This window comes from Myxocyprinus asiaticus, chromosome 1 (assembly GCF_019703515.2).
Source record: "Myxocyprinus asiaticus isolate MX2 ecotype Aquarium Trade chromosome 1, UBuf_Myxa_2, whole genome shotgun sequence".
In the NCBI taxonomy this organism is placed as follows: Eukaryota; Metazoa; Chordata; class Actinopteri; order Cypriniformes; family Catostomidae; genus Myxocyprinus; species Myxocyprinus asiaticus.
Genome location: NC_059344.1, coordinates 63,440,193 through 63,460,615, shown reverse-complemented (window position 1 = coordinate 63,460,615; position 20,423 = coordinate 63,440,193). Strand labels below are relative to the sequence as shown.

General features: G+C 38.7%; 2 protein-coding genes across 2 annotated transcripts; one reads left to right on the top strand and one right to left on the bottom strand.

The window, feature by feature from the left end:
• The first annotated feature begins 76 nt into the window (after nt 1–76).
• Nucleotides 77–9,388, top strand: trappc2l (trafficking protein particle complex subunit 2L). The gene is made up of 5 exons (XM_051709321.1): nt 77–149; nt 3,684–3,856; nt 8,595–8,682; nt 8,797–8,876; nt 9,250–9,388. The coding sequence occupies exons 1-5, from the start codon at nt 117–119 to the stop codon at nt 9,293–9,295; spliced, it is 420 nt and encodes a 139-aa protein (XP_051565281.1). The 5' UTR covers nt 77–116; the 3' UTR covers nt 9,296–9,388.
• A 151-nt stretch (nt 9,389–9,539) lies between these two features.
• On the bottom strand, nt 9,540–20,173 carry pabpn1l (PABPN1 like, cytoplasmic). Its single transcript, XM_051709332.1, has 6 exons — nt 20,086–20,173; nt 19,037–19,104; nt 18,796–18,902; nt 18,629–18,716; nt 16,503–16,630; nt 9,540–9,778 (listed from the first exon to the last, which is right to left on the bottom strand). The coding sequence occupies exons 1-6, from the start codon at nt 20,144–20,146 to the stop codon at nt 9,739–9,741; spliced, it is 492 nt and encodes a 163-aa protein (XP_051565292.1). The 5' UTR covers nt 20,147–20,173; the 3' UTR covers nt 9,540–9,738.
• Nucleotides 20,174–20,423: the final 250 nt, after the last annotated feature.

The following is a 20,423-nucleotide window of genomic DNA, read 5'->3' as shown; positions in this document are numbered from 1 at the left end:
CACGAATCCCGAATAATAATGCACTTTGAAAATAGTCACGAGCTCACGGAAAAGACAGATCGAACTGTTGTCACGTGACTGCTGCCTGTCACGTGACCGGTGTGTGTCGCGTCACAATGGCGGTGTGTATAGCTGTCATCGCGAAGGAGGTAAGCGGAAACATTAGATTTTTGCGCAGATACATTGTAGCGTTTATTTGAATTTTTGAACATGTTTAAAATTCGAATTCAGATCTGATGGATTTGTGTGAGGTCACTCCCCTTTAAAGTGATCTATCGCGGCTCGAGTGCTACGATCAAGGCGGTCGACATTCAAATGGTTGTAAATTGTATATATTTGCTGCATGTTTAGTGCTGTTTTGTAAGATAATTTAAATATAAAGTCATTTAGATATGATGACAGGTACAGTATCAGCGCAAATTCTCATATGCAATAGGCTATGCACCTCTCTTTTTGTAAGAGGCTTTGAGCAGAATAATGTTGTTTACATTTTCCAGTTAGATTATTCCTTAATGTCATGCCTCCTCTGTGTTAATGTTTATACTATGTTACGTTCATATTTAGGTGTTTCTTCAACTATGAGTTCTTTTGGTCCTGTGGACTTTTAGAAAATAAAAGTCAGCACACTTGGAACACTCACAAGTTGTCCAACAGCTCATATACATGCATCACAGGAAACGTCATGAAAATTTGGGACAAGGGTTAAACATAACATCCATACATAAAAGGCATTTGAAAAGATGCACAAATGAATGACAGCACGGTACAAAAGTTTCCAAGACAGTGTTAATGTAAACCTTCATACAGCAAAAAGAATAAAGTTGAAATCTGAAAAGTGCCTTTAGTTGAATCATCACCCACTTAAGATATTAAAAGAGCTGGCATTGTAGCTGTCATAACATTATGTGAGATACTATAAGCCATTTCATCTTAAAGGAATAGTTCACCCTAAAATTAAAATTATCTTATCATTTACTCGCCCTCATAACATCTCAGATGTGTATGACTTTCTTTCTTCTGCAAAACACAAATGAAGATTTTTAGAAAAATATCGCAGCTCTGGTGACCAACATTTTGAAGCTCCAAAAACACATTAAAGCAGCATAAAAGTAATCCATACAACTCCAGTGGTTTAATCCATGTCTTCAGATGTGATATGATAGGTGAGGGTAAGAAACAGATCAATTTTAAGTCTGTTTTTACTATCAATCCTAATTTCCTAATACTATTTTTATTAATTTATTAAAATTTATTAAATTTATTAATACTAATAATTTCCACAATCTTCTTTTGTTTTTGGCGATTGGCATTCTTCATACATATCGCCACCTACTGGGTAGGGAGGAGAATTTATATATATATATATATATATATATATATATAAATAAAGCACATATTTATCTATTTGTCACCCACATCTATCATATCACTTCTGAAGACATGGATTTAACTACTGGAGTCTTATGGATTACTTTTATGCTGCCTTTGTGCTTTTTGGAGCTTCAAAGTTCTGACCACCATTCACTTGCATTGTGTGGACCGACAGAGCTGAAATATTCCTCTGAAATCTTAAATTGTGTTCTGCAGAAAAAAGAAAGTCATCCACAGCTGGGATTAGCATTCAAAATCACTTTGTGAAAAGGTTTGCTTAAAGTGTGCTCATGTCTTTAAAATAAATTTTATTAGCGTATTATTTAATAAAAGTGATTTGATTTATAATGTGTTCACATACAGTACATTTGTAGGTCTGGCTGAAATATCGAATTACTTCTTATGGATAGTATATATGCAAATGACCTGGTAAAAAACCTTAGATTATCAGCTGTCTATTTATGAATAGAAAAAAAAAAAGATATGTTGAAAGCCTGAAGTCAAAGAATTAACATACAGTGCATCCGGAAAGTATTCACAGCGCTTCACTTTTTCCACATTTTGTTATGTTACAGCCTTATTCCAAAATGGATTAAATTCATTCTTTTCCTCAAAATTCTACAAACAATATCCCATAATGACAATGTGAAAGAAGTTTGTTTGAAATCTTTGCAAATTAAAAAAAAAAAAAAAAAAAAAACACACATGTACATAAGTATTCACAGCCTTTGCTCAATACTTTGTCGAAGCACCTTTGGCACCAATTACAGCCTCAAGTCTTTTTGAGTATGATGCTACAAGCTTGGCACACCTATTTTTGGGCAGTTTCTCCCATTCTTCTTTGCAGGACCTCTCAAGCTCCATCAGGTTGGATGGGGAGCATCAGTGCACAGCCATTTTCAGATCTCTCCAGAGATGTTCAATCGGGTTCAAGTCTGGGCTCTGGCTGGGCCACTCAAGGACATTCACAGAGTTGTCCTGGAGCCACTCCTTTGTTATCTTGGCTGTGTGCTTAGGGTCATTGTCCTGTTGGAAGATGAACCTTTGCCCCAGTCTGAGGTCCAGAGTGCTCTGGAGCAGGTTTTCATCAAGGATGTCTCTGTACATTGCTGCATTCATCTTTCCCTCGATCCTGACTAGTCTCCCAGTTCCTGCCACTGAAAAACATCCCCACAGCATGATGCTGCCACCACCATGCTTCACTGTAGGGATGATAATGGCCAGGTGATGAGCGGTGCCTGGTTTCCTCCAGGCATGACGCTTGCCATTCAGGCCAAAGAGTTCAATCTTTGTTTCTCATGGTCTGAGAGTCCTTCAGGTACCTTTTGGCAAACTCAAGGCATGCTGTCTTGTGCCCTTTACGGAGGAGTGGCTTCTGTCTGGCCACTCTACCATACAGGCCTGATTGGTGGAGTGCTGCACAGATGGTTGTTCTTCTGGAAGGTTCTCCTCTCTCCACAGAGAAACTCTGGAACTCTGTCAGAGTGACCATTGGGTTCTTGGTCACCTCCCTGACTAAGGCCCTTCTCCCCCGATTGCTCAGTTGGCCGGCAAGCCAGCTCTAGGAAGAGTCCTGGTGGTTCCAAACTTCTTCCATTTATGGATGATAGAGGCCACTGTGCTCATTGGGACCTTAAATGCTGCAGAAATGTTTCTGTATCCTTCCCCAGATCTGTGCCTCAATACAATCCTGTCTCGGAGGTCTACAGACAATTCCTTGGACTTCATGGCTTGGTTTGTGCTCTGACATGTACTGTTAACTGTGGGACCTTATATAGACAAGTGTGCGCCTTTCCAAATCATGTCCAATCAACTGAATTTACCACAGGTGGACTCCAATCAAGTTGTAGAAACATCTCAAGGATGATCAGTGGAAACAGGATGCACCTGAGCTCAATTTTGAGTGTCTTGGCAAAGGCTGTGAATACTTATGTACATGTGATTCTTTTCATTTTTTATTTTTAATAAATTTGCAAAGATTTCAAACAAACTTCTTTCACGTTGTCATTATGGGGTATTATTTGTAGAATTTTGATGAAAATAATGAATTTAATCCATTTTGGAATAAGGCTCTAACATAACAAAATGTGGAAAAAGTGAAGTGCTGTGAATACTTTCCGGATGCACTGTGCATAGTGCATGCATACAGTGCATACAACATTCTTGCCTGTTGTAAATGGACAGATGAAGTTAGTCTAGTTCGTATTTATTTCCAAGTTAATGCACAATCATTTGGATTGAAATTTTATGCTGAAACTGTTGTGTTACCAATAATAGCACTCAAGCCTCTTACATTGTTTTCATCTCTGCAGAACTATCCTCTGTACATTCGCAGCGTTCCTACACAGGGAGAACTGAAGTTTCACTACACAGTGCACACTTCTCTGGATGTAGTAGAGGAGAAGATATCTGGTGTGGGTAAAGCCCTGGCTGACCAGAGAGAGCTTTATCTGGGACTCCTGTATCCAACGGAGGACTACAAAGTGTATCCTTAATAATAACAGAGCGAAATATCAGCAGAGGCAGATAACTAGGGTTGTGGAATGAGAATTGGTTCTTTTTCAGAACTGGTTCCATTTTTAAAGAAATACTGAAACCGCGTGATTTTCATGGCGTTCAGTTCTAGTACTGGTTCTGGAACATCTGCATTTTTGAACTGATGCGGATGGAACATAATAAAATAATATGAAATAGAACCACCAGAGCTGTTGTCATGACGATCATTGTGCATCTTATTTTCTGTCAGCTGTGCACATAGTTTCTTGTGATAGAAAAAAAAATCTTCTAAACGCACCTTTCCATGACATATATGCCGCTTTGCAAAAGTGGCACATATGACATGCATCACTGGGGCTGGAAATTGCCATAGACCTCCCGTTTTGATATTATAATGATATTTACTTGCCTGTTTGGTATGTATTGCAGTTTTTTAAAAGTGCACACAGTAATTTTTTCCTATTAAAAAGTTTAACTCCTAAAAAAATGAATTGTAATTTTGAGACATATGTATAAAATCATGAGCACTCACATGAGATGAGGACTAGTCATATCAGTAACCTCATAAAAGCTGTTTTATTCTACATGGGGCAGGGGCGCCCTCATGGGGGCTGCCATTTTAAAATCACATGACCAGCTGAATACTACTCAATCTCAGTAACCATCTTGTTATTGGACACTTTCACTCTTGGATTCAATTAATCATGGCTGATTGTGAATAGTGAATTTCTACAAATGGCATCTGTAACTGAAAACTATCGAGTTGAATTATGCTGCATCCACACCACTAGGTGTCGCTGTAAGTCCAAAATGATAAGCAAAAAGTTACTGAGTGCACCTTTAAGTATTGCGATTCTGTTAGTGTTTACGATGACATTTAACCATAAAAAAAGGAATATCCATCCCCAATCACAGCTCAATTTTTACAGTAGAGGCAAACGCTATCGTCTTAGCACTGGACTTCATAAAGACTATGCAGCAGAGAAACTTTCTGATAATTTCAGATTCAAAATCATGTCTTCAGGCAATGTCATCTTTAAAAAATGATCACCCAATGCTTGAAAAGGTTCTATGCAAGCTTCTGGATTTGGAGGCCCAAAATTTCAATATCTGCTTCTGCTGGGTACCTGGACACTGTGGAATCCCAGGAAATGAGGAAGCAGATACTGCTGCAAAAGAGGCCTTATCAGCGGATTTCAAAAAGTGTCCAATACCTCCCATTGACCTAAAACCCATAATAAATTCATATATTAAAAACAAATGGCAAACTGAGTGGGATCAAGTTTCACCAACATGTACCTTCTGCCAGAATCCATTATCCCTGAAACATGTTTTATTAGACTGTACTGGTCTTAACCCCGTGAGAAACCTTTTTTATTCAGTCAGCACTCTGGAAGAAATTTTTAACAAAGTCAAACCGAACGCAATTTTAGAGTTTTTAGGAAAAATAGATTTTAAAAACCTTTTATAGAATTCCTTACACATTTCTTGTCATGGAAATAGCCATAGAAGCTGGCATGGTGTTAAAAACAAACAAACAAACAAACAAACGATGACATATTTAGCCGTGTTAACTCCTTTTTCTCAAAGAAATTTCTATTTATGAACAGTTGTGTCATCTTGGACTTACAGCGACACCTAGTGGTGTGGATGCAGCATCATTCAAAATAAAAGTTTTCAGTTACAGATGCCATTGTAGAAATTCCCTATTCACAATCAGCCATGATTAATTTCAATATTATATTGATTTAATTTAATACTTTTTTAATAGGGAACAATTACTGAGTGCACCTTTAACAGGATAATTAATGGATATTCAACAAATAAATTGGCTAAATAGTTATAACCTCTTATCCCACAAAACATTTCAAGTAAGAAACACTAAAATACAAAGCGGCACAAAACTGCTCGTACGCATCCCGGACGCAGAATTTGCGTCAGCAGTGTGGGAGACCTGGGTTTCAGATCCTGTGTTAAAACCACATACACTCGCAGCTTATTTAGAACATTCAACACACTCCTCTGTCCTCCCCCTCCACCGCCTTACATCTCACTGACAGCAGATGTCTTCACCACATTTTTTTACTAATAAGGTTACAGCCATCAGCAATACATTCTCAGCACCACACCCTCTCAAACACCCGCCTCGTGTATGCAGATCTTCTATGTTCTCTCTTCTGACTGACACAGAGGTCTCTAAACTCCTCCTCTCCAACCACCCCACCACCTGTCCCCTTGACTCCATTCCTTCCCACCTTCTCCAAGCCATCTCTCCGTCCATCCTACCTGCACTCACACACTTAATTAACACATCTATCCTTACAGGCATTTTTCCCACTACATTTAAGCAGGCTCAAATAACCCCACTGCTTAAAAAAATCTGCACTTAACCCCACACAAGTAGAACACTACAGACCAGTCTCTCTCATCCCATTCATGGCGAAAACACTTGAAAGGGCAGTTTTCAATCAGATCTCTACCTACGTCTCTAGCAGAACTGCTGCTGGATGACAATAGGTCAGGCTTCAAAAGTGGACATTCCACCGAGACTGCTCTGCTGTCTGTCACTGAGCCACTGAGACAGGCGAAAGCTGAATCCAGATCATCCGTCCTGATTCTACTGGACCTTTCTGCAGTCTTCGACACAGTCAACCATCAGATCTTACTCTCCACCCTCTGTTTGCTGAGCATCACAGGAACTGTACTTGAATGGTTTAAGTCCTATCTCTCAGGTAGGTCCTTCAAGGTAGCCTGGAGAGGTGAGGTATCCAAGTCACATCAGCTACTTACTGGAGTACCTTAGGGCTCAGTGCTTGGGCCACTTCTCTGTATACACAACATCAATGGGACCAATCATTCAAGCACATGGGTTCTCTTACGACTGCTGCGCCGACGACACACAGCTCTACTTGTCTTTCCAGCCAAACGACACCACGGTGACTGCTCGAATCTCAGCCTGTTTCGCAGACATCTAGGCCTGGATGAGGGAACGCCACCTGCAACTTAAATCAGTGAAGACTGAGCTCCTCGTCTTTCCAGCCAACCCTGCTGTTGAACCCAACATCATCATTCAGCTGGGTTCAAATACAGTAACGCCTACAGAAATCTAGGGGTAACCATCGATAACCAACTCAATTTCACAGACCACATCTCAAAGACCACAAGATCATGTAGATTTACACTCTACAGTATCAGGAAAATAAGACCCTTCCACTCTGAACATGCCACGCAACTTCTTGTTCAGTCACTTGTCATAACTAGACTGGACTACTGTAACACTCTCATTGCAGGCTTCCCTGTATGCGCAGTTAGGCCTCTGCAAGTGATCCAGAAAGCAGCAACACATCTGGTCTTTAAGGAACCAAAGAGAGCTCATGTTACACCACTCCTTGTCTCTCTTCATTGGCTGCCGGTTGATGCACGCATCAAATTCAAGGCTCTGATGCTGACATACCGAACAGTCACTTGGTCTGCTCCAACACACCTAAAATAATTTCTGCAGAGCTTCGTTCCCATAATATAAATTATGCATTCCTCTTCACTCTATTACATACATCCTGTAGCCTGTGGTCGGCTAATGAGCGGTGCCTTGTTGTACCAACACAAAGCGGCACCAAAACACTTTCCCGGACTTTTGGTTTCGCTGTACCGCACTGGTGGAATGACCTTCCCAACTCCATCTGTGAAGCAGACTCACTCTCTGTCCTCAAAAAAACAGATAAAAATGCATCTTTTCCATGAGCATTTAACATTTACTCCTAAAATATATATATATATATATATATATATATATATATATATATATATATATTTTTTTTTTTAACATATATTCTTGTTGCACTCTAATCTGTCTTGGATACTACTATTTTGATGCTAGTGAAACTTTATAATGCAGCATTTTTCGTACCACTGTCTCCTTTAGATGAATCACTTACGATGTGTTATTCTTCTTTTGTAAGTCGCTTTGGATAAAAGCGTCTTCCAAATGTATAAAAGTAAATGTAAAACCAAGAAGTAACCGTGTTCGCATAATCAGTGACGAGCGCAATTCAGAGGTTACATTTCTTCCTCTAACAAAAGTTTTACTCCACTGATGGTTAGGTTTAGGGTCTGGCTTGAAGGGTACAGCTTATAAATTATGCATTCCTCTTCACTCTATTACATACATCCTGTACAGCTGAAAACAACTCACTTCACAACTCACTTTTGGCGCCCCTCTGTGGACATTACACACGGAAAATGGAACTCACACATGCCCATGCGCCCAACAACACTTACCGTTTTGGCCACTGGGGACAGTGTTTCGCATCTGGGTAAGCACAGACCAATTAAAGCTAAAAAAATAATCAACCTACTGTTTCTGTGTGGCCTTTAAGAATCAGAACCAATAAATTCCTTACGAATCCCATCCTACTATTAACAATGCACGCTTTGCAAATTAACAGATGTTACAGCCTTGCAAATAGATAAATTGCCTGTTTTCATTTTTTAGTGAATGAAAAAAGATTGTCTAAATGTTTTCATTTACTATCATAAAATTCATATCGGTATTATATTGGACATTGGCCAACCTGCTCTCTAGATATCGACATCAACCACTAATCCTTAACCCTAAAAAGCTTCCAGGAGGTCACGATTTGAGTGAGTTTGTCACAAATATTGAAAAGGGGGTATCTGCAAATACTAATGCAAATTATGTACCAACAGTATCTTAACAAGAATTCCAGATATGGCTACGTGACAAACTCTAAGGTGAAGTTTGTGATTGTTGTCGATTCGTCCAACACATCTCTGCGAGACAATGAGATTAGAAGTGTGAGTTACATGTTTCTATTATGTGCAAATAGTCACAAACTAAAGTCATGCCATGTCAATCACACTAGGGTGTTGTATGACATTTATGAGTCATTTTTCTCACTCTCTTCTCAGATGTTCAGAAAATTACACAACTCTTTCACTGATGTAATGTGTAACCCATTCTACAATCCTGGTGATCAAATTAAATCAAAGTAAGTGCTTTTGGTGGATTTTAGGTAACACTTTAAGGTTCTATTTACTAACATTATTTAATGCATTAGGTATCATGAGCTAACAATGTTTTTTTTTATCTTAATATTCATTTACAAGCACACTTTTAGTTCATAATGCATTAATAATATACAACTAATGTTAATGCACAACTTTTAATGTAAAAAAATGTTGTACATGAAGAAATTAACATTTAACAAGATAAATGATGTAAAAGTATTGTTCATTATTAGTTCATGTTAACAATTGTTAAATAATGTTAAAGAATACAACCTTACTGTAAAGTGTCACTGTATTTTGAATATTGATTGTGTGTACTGACTGATCCTCTAATATGTATATCTCTCTCTCCAGGGTGTTTGATAGTGTCGTTTCAGCTATGATGGTGCAGGCTTCCTGAAATCATTTTCTCTGCTGTATATAACTTCACATCAGTGTCTGTTTGTAAAGTCTGTCAGTTGAAAATAAATGTTCATTCTTCTTTCAAGCTTCATTCGTGTTTAATGAAATGACTTGTGTATTTGATTCCATTTACATTTTAAGCACTGAAAAAGCAAAAGTACTGAAATTGACAAGACGTCAGCCTCTCACAGGCACAATATTCTTTCAAAGAAAGAAACTGTATAAAACAAATAAAATTGTAACCACTAAAGTCTCGTCTGTTTTGTAGTGTCATACTCAAAAAGTTATGTGGACAAATACACGGAGGTCTATTCAAAAAAATAAAAAAAATGTAGAATTAGACCGAGCTCCCTTTACACAACTACTGAAAAACCAAAACAAATGAGCACCAACAAGTGCTTTGGACAAAATAAAAAAAGTACTACTATTGTGTTTTTAATATCAAAAAGAATCAATCCAAGGATGAGCTCTTCCATTTTCCCTGAAACAAAAAGTATATATTGATTATGGCATCTCAAAACCAAATGTATTTTTTATGAAGAGATGTACAAATTTGCAAGGAAACTCTTGTATGATCGGAATAGTGAAAATGAAAATGTTATAATTTACTCACCCTCATGTCATTCCAAACCCATAAGGTTTTCTAATGCGGAACCCCCCAGAAAAACAGGCGCGAGTGGCAATTATCGGGGTCCAAGCAGTATTGGAAAAATGGGTTAAATTTGACCTAAATTGCCAATTTTTAAAGAACAGATCATTTGAATGCTTTGGATAAAATTGATAAGATTGGTTGGAACAGTTTAGAGGATTGTCTTAAGTTATAGCACTTAAATTTGGCTTGTCAACCCTTTAAGGACAAGTTGGAGAAAGAATCACCATTGGCTAGTAAATTGTTTTTAATCGCCAGACTTTTGACGACACGTAAGCTAATTTCAACTGAAAAAGATATTAAGCAAACCCAGGAGGCGGCATCTTTACATATGTAGAGTATTCATACATATGACTCCTCACTATATAGTATGTGAGATTGTATATTTTATTATATATTTAGCTTTTCATCATTTCAATCACATATTACCTTTAAAAAAAAAAAAAAAAAAAAAGTATTTATAGTAATGATGCAAGCTTTTGTTAGATGCTGCAAGAACCTATTTGGCAAATTCCTCATTCATCCGTGGGAGCAATTTCCAAATGCCTGAAGGTACCACGTTCATATGTACAAACAATAGTATGCAAGTATAAACACCATGGGACCATGCAGCCATCATACTGCTCAGGAAGGAGATGCATTCGGTCTCCTAGAGATGAACATAGTTTGGTGGGATAAGTGCAAATCAATCCCAGAACAATAGCAAAGGACCTTGTGAAGATGCTGGAGGAAACAGGTAGACAAGTATCTATATCCACAGTGAAATTACCTGAAAGGCTGCTCAGCAAGGAAGAAGTCACTGCTCCAAAACTGCTATAAAAAAGCCAGACTACAGTTTGTAAGTGCACATGGATACAAAGATCTTACTTTTTGGAGAAATGTTTTCTGGTTTGATGAAACAAAAACTGAACTGTTTGGCCATAATGACCATCATTATGTTTGGAGGAGAAAGGGTGAGGCTTGCAAGCGGAAGAACACCATCACAACCGTGAAGCACGGGGGTGGCAGCATCATGTTGTAGGGGTGCTTTGCTGCAGGAGGGACTAGTGCACTTCACAAAATAGATGGCATCATGAGGAAGGAAAATTATGTAGTTATACTGATGCAACATCAAGACATCAACCAGGAAATTAAAGCTCGGTCACAAATGGGTCTTCCAAATGGACAATGACCCCCAAACATACCTTCACAGTTGTGGCAAAATGGCTTAAGCACAACAAAGTCAAGGTATTAGAGTGGCCATCACAAAGCCCTGACCTCAATCAGATAGACAATTTGTGGGCAGAACTGAAAAAGTGTGTGCGAGCAAGGAGGCCTACAAACCTGACTCAGTTACACCAGTTCTGTCTGGAGGAATGGGCCAAAATTCCAGCAAATTATTGTGAGAAACTTGTAAAAGGCTACCCAAAATGTTTGACCCAAGTTAAACAATTTAAAGGCAATGCTACCAAATACTAATGTGTATGTAAACTTCTGACCCACTGGGAATGTGATGAAAGAAATAAAAACTGAAATAAATAATTCTCTCTACCATTATTCTGACATTTTACATTCTTAAAATAAAGTAGTGATCCTAACTGGCCTAAACAGGGAATGTTTTCTACGATTAAATGTCAGGAATTGAAAAAATCTGAGTTTAAATGTATTTGGCTAAGGTGTATGTAAACTTCTGACTTCAACTAATTATATATATATATATATATATATATATAGCCACAACAGTAAAACCGCCTGCCTAATATTGTGTAGGTCCCCCTCATGCCACCAAAACAGCACCAACCAGCATCTCGGAATAACATTGAGATTATATTCTTCTCAACACAATTGTACAGAGCGGTTATGCGAGTTACAATAGACTTTGTCAGTTCGAACCAGTGTGGCCATTCTATGTTGACCTCTCTCATCAACATGGCAGAACTGCTGCTCACTGGATGTTTTTTGTTTTTGGCACCATTCGGAGTAAATTCTAGAGACTGTTGTGCGTGAAAATCCCAGGAGATCAGCAGTTACAGAAATACTCAAACCAGCCCATCTGGTACCAACAATCATGCCACAGTCCAAATAACTGAGATCAAATTTTTTCCCCATTCTTATGGTTGATGTGAACATTAACTGAAGCTCTTGTATCAGATTGTCCTAGTGCATATTTGCACCAAGTTTTGTGAAGTTTGGACATTGCACTTCAAGATAGCACTACACCTAAACCCAACCCTAACTTGATTTCAATTATAGTGCCCCCTATTATCAGAAACTGAGTAAATTTGGCATGCGTCCTTGGACCCTCCTGGTGACAATGTGTACAAACTTATGTGAAGTTTGGACATTGCGCTCACAAGATATAGGGAATCAGTCATTATGGGCCATGGCCGAAAATGTTATCGGTTTAAAACAACTTTGTCATGAGAGTCTCTAGATGAACCATGCCAAATTTCATGCAAATTGGACAAACTGCCTACGACGAGTTGGAAAAGTGGCTTAAGTTGTTATAGTCAATATGGACAAACACATGAAAAATAGATTTAGGAGAACTGAAAGAGGAATGAAGAATTTTAATTCTTGTCCATCCAGTTCCTGAGAATTAAGCTAAAACATATTAAGTTATTATTGCGCCACCTTGTGGCCAATTGTTAATAAAAGATTGACCTGCTTGACGTCCTGAACATCCATACTAAATTTTATGACCAGCAATTCACAATTGAAATTATTGGCAGCTGAAATTTTCTTGGCTGTTTGCCGCTGTTTTTTTATTTTTCCATTTGATACTTTAGTATGTGCTAGCACTTGTACCAAAGCACCACCACACCCAATTTTAACTTCCTTGATCAAACGGTTGCGAAGTTAAGCATTTTTTAGTTATAACCCACCTATTGGTGGAATTCTACAAAATTGTGAGTATCCTCAGAATGTCCTCATTATTAAAGCGTACCAAGTTTCATGCACATTTGTCGTCGTCTCGTATCTGCCAAACAAATTGACAAAATTGAAAAATACCTTTTGGTCAGGAAGGTGTCTAGATGATACATGCCAAATTTCATGCAAATCGGACAAATGGCCTAGGAGGGGTTCAAAAAATTTAAAAATGGCAGAAAGTTATGGAGATTTGTTTGGCTTGACAAGGATTTGGAGGAAACGAGAATTTTGATTCTACCACTTTTCTAGCGTTTTGAGCAAAATCATAAATGTGCTTATAATAGCACCAACAAGTGGCAGGCACATGTAATTTCACTTGCCTGAAATAAATTATTCCCAATCCATCTTCTCAATACAGTGGCAGTTGACAGCGATTCATAAGAGAAGCCTGTTCACAGTGGCTCATGCGTTTATGTGAGAACTTACAGTATTTTTGGTGCTAAACAATGCAAGTCCTCATATGAACATGAGTCACTGTGAATGAGCTTCTCTCAGCACTCATGAATGCGCAACGGACATCAAGATTGTCACTGAAAACTGACTTCCATTCAGTCTTACCAAAACCTATCTTACGCCTTTTAGAAGACTTGGAATATGATGCATGAGCAGCATGGACTACTTTTATGATACTCGCGACAATTTTAACCTTTTATGGCAAGTCCCGATCAATTGCCATTATACTGTATTTTTTATTTTTGTGTTCTGCTCAAGTCATACAGGTTTGGCACAGCATGAGGGTGAGTTTCAGGGCTGGACCAGGGGGATCCACCTTGGTCGTTTCGCTGTCCAACTGAGGGGCACAAGTACAATCTAGGGGAGCAAAAGTCCTCCTAGTGCCCCTAGACTCAGCCATGTTTTCATTTTAGGTTGAACTGTTCATGCAATATACAACTTTGATCACTTTTGACCCCATGAGATGATTTGTCAAGCAGAGATTTCTTTCCAGTGTTGGAGATAGTTGGGATTGGACATATTGAAGGGTTCATCAAAAAAGCCAGCAGCCTTTAGTTCACATGAATTATGATTTGCTGCTTGCAGTGGCTAGAGGCCATGTGTTTAATATGTCCAAGACAAGATGAATCAATATTTTTCATCCATTTAACCAGAAGCAAATGATTGAACTGTAAGTATTAAATGAATAGTTCACCCAAAAATGAAAATCCTCTCATCATTTACTCACCCTTATGCCATCCCAGATGTGTGTGACTTTCTTCAGCAGAACACAAATGAAGATTTTTAGAAGAATTTCTCAGTTCTTTTGGTCCACAAGTCAGCATAAAAGTTGTCTGTATCACTCCAGTGGTTAAAGCAGTGTCTCCAGAAGCTATTTAATAGGTGTGGGTGAGAAACAGATCAATATTTAAGTCCATTTTTACTCTAAATTCTCCTCCCTGCTCAGTCAGGCTGCACATTAACTTTCACTTTCACTTTCACATTCTTCTGCTTGTTTATGGTGATTCACATTCTTCATGCATATGCCCCCTACTGGGCAGGAAGAATTTCAAGCAAAAACCGACTTTCTCACCCACACCTACAATATAATTTCAGAAGATATGGATTTAACCACTGGAGTCATATGGATTACTTTTTATGCCTTTGTGATTTTTGAAGTGTCAAAATTTTGGCACACATTCACTTGCATTGTATGGACCTACAGAGCTTAGATATTCTTAAAAAAATCTTAATGTGCTCTGCAGAAGAAACTAAGTCATACACATCTGGGATGGCATGAGAGTAAATGATGAGAGAATTTTCATTTTTGGGCAAAAAATACAGTGCTGTGAAAACGTATTAGTCCCATCCTGATTTCTTCTGTTTTTGTGTAAATCTCATACTACATTAAAAACAAATAATAATTCAAACAAACTCTAACAAAACAAAGGCAATCTGAGTAACACAAATACAGTTTTTAAATGATAGTGTTATTTATTGAAGCAAAAAAAGTTATCCAATACCAACTGGTAAAAGTATTTGCCCCCCTTGGTTACTAAATCCCCAAATCTATGAAATTGCATTCATAATGGGCCCAGGCCTGATTACTGCCAGCCCTGTTCAATCAAATCAACACCTAAATATAACTTTTTCAGCAGCATGAAGTTGGCTAAAAGGTCTCACCCAGTAGCACTATGACAAGGTCAAAAGAAATGAGGAAAAAGGTGATTGAAATACATCAGTCTGGGAAGGGTTACAAAGCTATTTCAAAGGCTCTGGGACTCCAAAAAACCACAGTGTGAGCCATAATCTCCAAATGAAGAACACTTGGCACAGTAGTGAACCTTCCCAGAAGTGGCCGACCTTCCAAAATTCCTTCAAGAGCACAGCGACGACTCATCCAGGAAGTCACAAAAAATTCAAGGACAACATCCAAGGAACTGCAGGCCTCTCTCACATGAATAAATGTCACTGTTCATGACTCCACTATCAGAAGGACACCAGGCAAAAATGCCATCCATGGAAGAGTGGCGAGGCAAAAACCACTGCTAACCCAAAAGAACATTAAGGCTTGTCTGAATTTGGCCAAAACACACCTTGATGATCCTCAAACCTTTTGGGAGAATGTTCTATGGACTGATGAGTCGAAAGTGGAACTGTTTGGAAGACAGGGGTCCTGTTACATATGGCATAAATCAAACACAGAATTCCACAAAAAGAACATCATACCTACAGTCAAGCATGGTGGTGGTAGTGTGATGGTGTGGGGATGTTTTGCTGCTTCAGGGCCAGGGCGACTTGCAATAATTGGGGGAAACATGAATTCTGCAATCTACCAGAAAATCCTAAAGGAGAATGTCCAGTCATCAGTCCATGAGTTGAAGATTAAGTGCAACTGGATTATGCACCAAGACAATGATCTAAAGCATAGGAGTAAGTCCACCTCTGAATGGCTCAAAAGAAGCAAAATTAAAGTTTGAGTGGCCTAGACAAAGTCCTGGCTTGAACCTGATTGAGATGCTGTGGCAGGACCTTAAAGAGGCAGCTCATGCTCGAAAACCCTCCAGTGTGGCTTAACTAAAACAGTTCTGCAAAGAAGAGTGGGGCAGAATTCCACCACAGTGTTGTAAAAGACTGATCTCCAGTTATCGGAAGCATTTGGTTGCAGTTGTTGTTGCTAAAGGTGGCACAACCAGCTATTAAGTTTAAGGGGGCAGATCATTTTTCACATGGGTGATATAGTTGTTGGATATCTTTTTTGCTTCAAAAAAAAAAAAAAAAATTATATATATATATATATATTTGAAAACTGTATTTTGTGTTTACTGAGGTTGCCTTTGTTTTATGTTATATCTCTTTTGAAGATCTAAAACAATTTAGTAAGAAAAATACACAAAAATAGATGAAATCAGGATATACTTTTTATATATACACAATACTTTTTCACAGAATTGTATATCTGTTAAAAGTTGATTTTGTCAACATAAAGAGTACACTGGCTAACAGATATGAACTAGACACAAAACTAATTAATTTTTTCATGGGATCTTTAAATTTTGCAACTGTTTTTAGTCTTTACGAAACTGAAATCAATTTACACGTGTATGCTGATCACTGCATGTAGAGAATTGGTGTATATGAAAGGGAAGAGCAACAGACCATTGCCAATCTTGAACATTCAAAGTCTCATATCCTGTGAGGTGGCAGAACTGACCTAATGAAGTGGCAGCTTCTGAATGGGCTGTAAAATCTTGACGCACGGAAACCTCGTCCTCTCGGCCAGCCGCGCAAGAACCGGTCTGTAGTCCTGAAACCTGGAATATTCGTTCTTTTTGGCAGTACCTGTATGATGCACAGAGACCTTGTCTGAAATAAACTATTTTTTATTCAACTTTGATTTAAAGAGATAGTTTACCCAAAAATGACAATTCTGTTATCATTTGCTTATTCTCATGCCTTCTCAAACTCGTATGACTTTCTTCTGTGGAACGCCAAGATTTTTGAAGGATGTTTGATGTGTTTTTGTCAATGGGAACCACAATTGCAGATGTCAAGATTTATACTGAAAAGGGCATTACATTTTGGTCTGTTTCTCACCCAAAACGATAGTATCATGGATTAAACCACTCAAGTCATATGGGTTGCCTTTATGCTGTCTTTGTGTTCTTTTTGGAGCTTGAAAAAAGTGTTGGACCCCATTGACTAATATTGTACAGACATAACGTTTTTGAAAATACTTTTGTGTTCCACAGAAGAAAGAAAGACACATGAGTTTGAGATGGCATGAGCATGAGTAAATGAGAGAATTATCATATTTGGGTGAACTTTAAGGGCTAAGACAAATGTTTGATTTAAAGTGAAAATATACACCGATCAGCCACAACATTTAAACCACTGACAGGTGAAGTTAATAACATTTATCTCATCACAGTGGCACCTGTCAAGGGGTGGGATAAATTAGGCAGCAAGTGAACAGTCAGTTCTTGAAGTTCATATGTTCGAAGCAGGAAAAATGGGCAAGCGTAAGGATCTGAGCGACTTTGACAAGGGCCAAATTGTGATGGCTAGACGACTGGGTCAGAGCATCTCCAAAACGGCAGGTCTTGTGCGGTGTTCCCGGTATGCAGTGGTTAGTACCTACCAAAAGTGGTCCAAGGAAGGACAACCAGTGAACTGGCAACAGGGTCATGGCCGCCCAAGGCTCATTGATGCACGTGGGGAGCGAAGGCTAGCACGTCTGGTCTGATCCCACAGAAGAGCTACTGTAGCACAAACTGCTGAAAAACAATGCTGGCCATGATAGAAAGGTGTCAGAACACACAGTGTAGAGTGCCCATGCTGACCCCTGCCTACCGCCGAAAGTGCCTACAATGGGCACGTGAGCATCAGAACTAGACCATGGAGCAATGGAAGAAAGTGGCCTGGTCTGATGAATCACGTTTTCTTTTAGATCATGTGGAAGTCTGGGTGTGTGTGCATGTCATTTATCTGGGGTAGAGATGGCAGCAGGATGCACTATGGAAAGAAGGCTGGCCGGTGGAGGCAGTGTGATGCTCTAAGGCAATGTTCTGCTGGGAAACCTTGGGTCCTGGCATTCATGTGGATGTTACTTTGACACGTACCACCTACCTAAAGATTGTTGCAGACCACTTCATGGCAACAGTATTCCCTGATGGCAGTGGCCTCTTTCAGCAGGATAATACGCCCTGCCACACTGCAAAAATTGTTCAGGAATGGTTTGAGGATCATGACAAAGAGTTCAAGATGTTGACTTGGCCTCCAAATTCCCCAGATCTCAATCCAATTGAGCATCTATGGGATGTGCTGGACCAGCAGTCCGATCCATGGAGGCCCCACCTCGCAACTTACAGGACTTAAAGGATCTGCTGCTGTCTTGGTGCCAGATACCACAGTACAACTTTAGAGGTTTTGTGGAGTCCATGCCTTGACAGGCCAGAGCTGTTTTGGCGGCACGAGGGGGACCTACACGATATTAGGCAGGTGGTTTTAATATTGTGGATGATCAGTGTACTTTGGTTTTCCGCATGCATCAGCACAGTGCGCACGGACTTGTCCGCATATTTTTGTGCGTCATCACCACATGCAGCTGCTGTAGTCTGTACTAAAAGAGTGTCAAAAAGCAGTCAGAGTGTGCATGCATCAAGCGCATCTGTATGGGCTCGCGGTCAAAAAGATTATACTTTGAAAGGCTGTGTGCAGAATGGCACATGGAAAAACAAAAGAAATGTATACTGTGTATCCAGTACAGTTTTCAGCAAGCAGTATACTAATAATCTATTCTAAGCATATTGTACATTGTAAAGCATTTTCTTCACTCACCTTAATGACACGGCCTCTGAATAGTGTTTCATCTAAAGTCATTGCGGTCCGCACCGAATCTCTCTCTGAGAACTCAATGTAAGCAAAACTACAGGAACAAAAATACACCAATAAAACATACTTATGTTATAAAAATATAACTGTTTTGAAGCCAGATGGCTACTTACCCTTTCGGATGGCCTGTGAATCTGTTATATGGGATTGTTACTCTGTTCACATGGCCACATACATTAAAGTATATCTCCAATTCATCTGCGGTTGCACCATAATCCACCTGCCATTTGAAAACTTTATAAGCATACACTGGAATACGTTCAAATATGATAACCATATGTAAAGTCCAACTATCTGTTTGCTTATTGAAATAACTGTGAGAAAATAGAGATGTAAACATGGTAAGCAGCTTACGTTGCCCACATAGATGGATCTCTTGTCAGCATCTATTCTGTCTTCATGGGTCATACTGTAGAACAATCCTGAGGAAAGGCAAATATTGTATTCTTATTAACACTAAATGGGGGAAACAAGAGTTTACAGTTCCAATAATGAAGCAAGTTATTGATTTGGCCATTAGTGTGTGCTATAATTGAGATGTCACATTCAAAATCAGCACTCTTAAGTGGCTGTGCAAATTATATTAGTGTAAGACCATGTCAGATTTAACCCCTACATTTAATGAGCTTGCCTTTTCAGGCATTCTGTACATGGGTGATTCTGTAACTACGGACACTTAACACTGCCAGCATTTTCATTATTATTTAGGCAGACGCTGTTATACAAAGTGACTTACAGTGCATCCAATTCATACATTTTATTTTTATTGCCATTGCAAGGGCCATGCTCTAACAGATGAGCTACAGGAACACAATGAAATTTGTTTAGCGGTTAATAAAGTTGAACAAAATATGTTTGTATTTTTCTTTTCATTAATGGTAAATAGTTGTATAAATGTACTGGGGCAAAGTAATAAGTGACATGATTAAACTGGGGTTTTACTGGGTTTCTTGTAGGGGTAAAACAGTTTTTACATTCAGTTATCGATTAATAAAAATTAATTAAATAAATAAATAAATAAATAAAAGTGGCTATAACTTTGAAAACATGAATATTTTAACATTCATAAATTGGCCCCCATTCACTTCTATTGTAAGTGTCTCACTGTAACCCAGATTTTTACTTTTTTTTAAAGAAGGACGGGCAAGTCAAAATTACATTTTTGGTAAATAACATTATGCCACAAATGCTGTCAATTGAGCTTAACTTGTAATGAATTCTAAATATTCTTTTAACTATAAGATTCACAGTTGTCACAGAGGGCTGCTCCTGTGCAGAGATATCCTTAGATAAGACTCCACCTCGGGCTGCAGGAGAGCCCTTCTGGGGCATGCCTCATTGGGCAGTGATAAGACACTGTGGCCAAGCAGATGGGCTCAGGTGTGGGCCAGCTGGCTGCTCACCTGCCTGAGGGTTGTATGGGAACTGTCTGTCTGCTTCATACTGCTCTTCAGCCTCCTCCATTTCCAGTACATGAGTTTGAATCGCGTCCAGCTCCTGAAGAACATGATGATTTAACACACAAACACAGCTCCTTATGTACCCAGAACATTTTTTTTTTTTTTTTTTAATGAGTTATTATTGAGATCTTCAAGATTTATAAAGATTTATCCTAATAATGCCATCAAGTCATTAAACTCATTGCAAAGACATTTTTAGACATTTTCTTTTGTATTTGTATGGTTCAGTGTGACATGCGATATATTCAATATATAACCATTTTCAACAGCATTTTTTATTC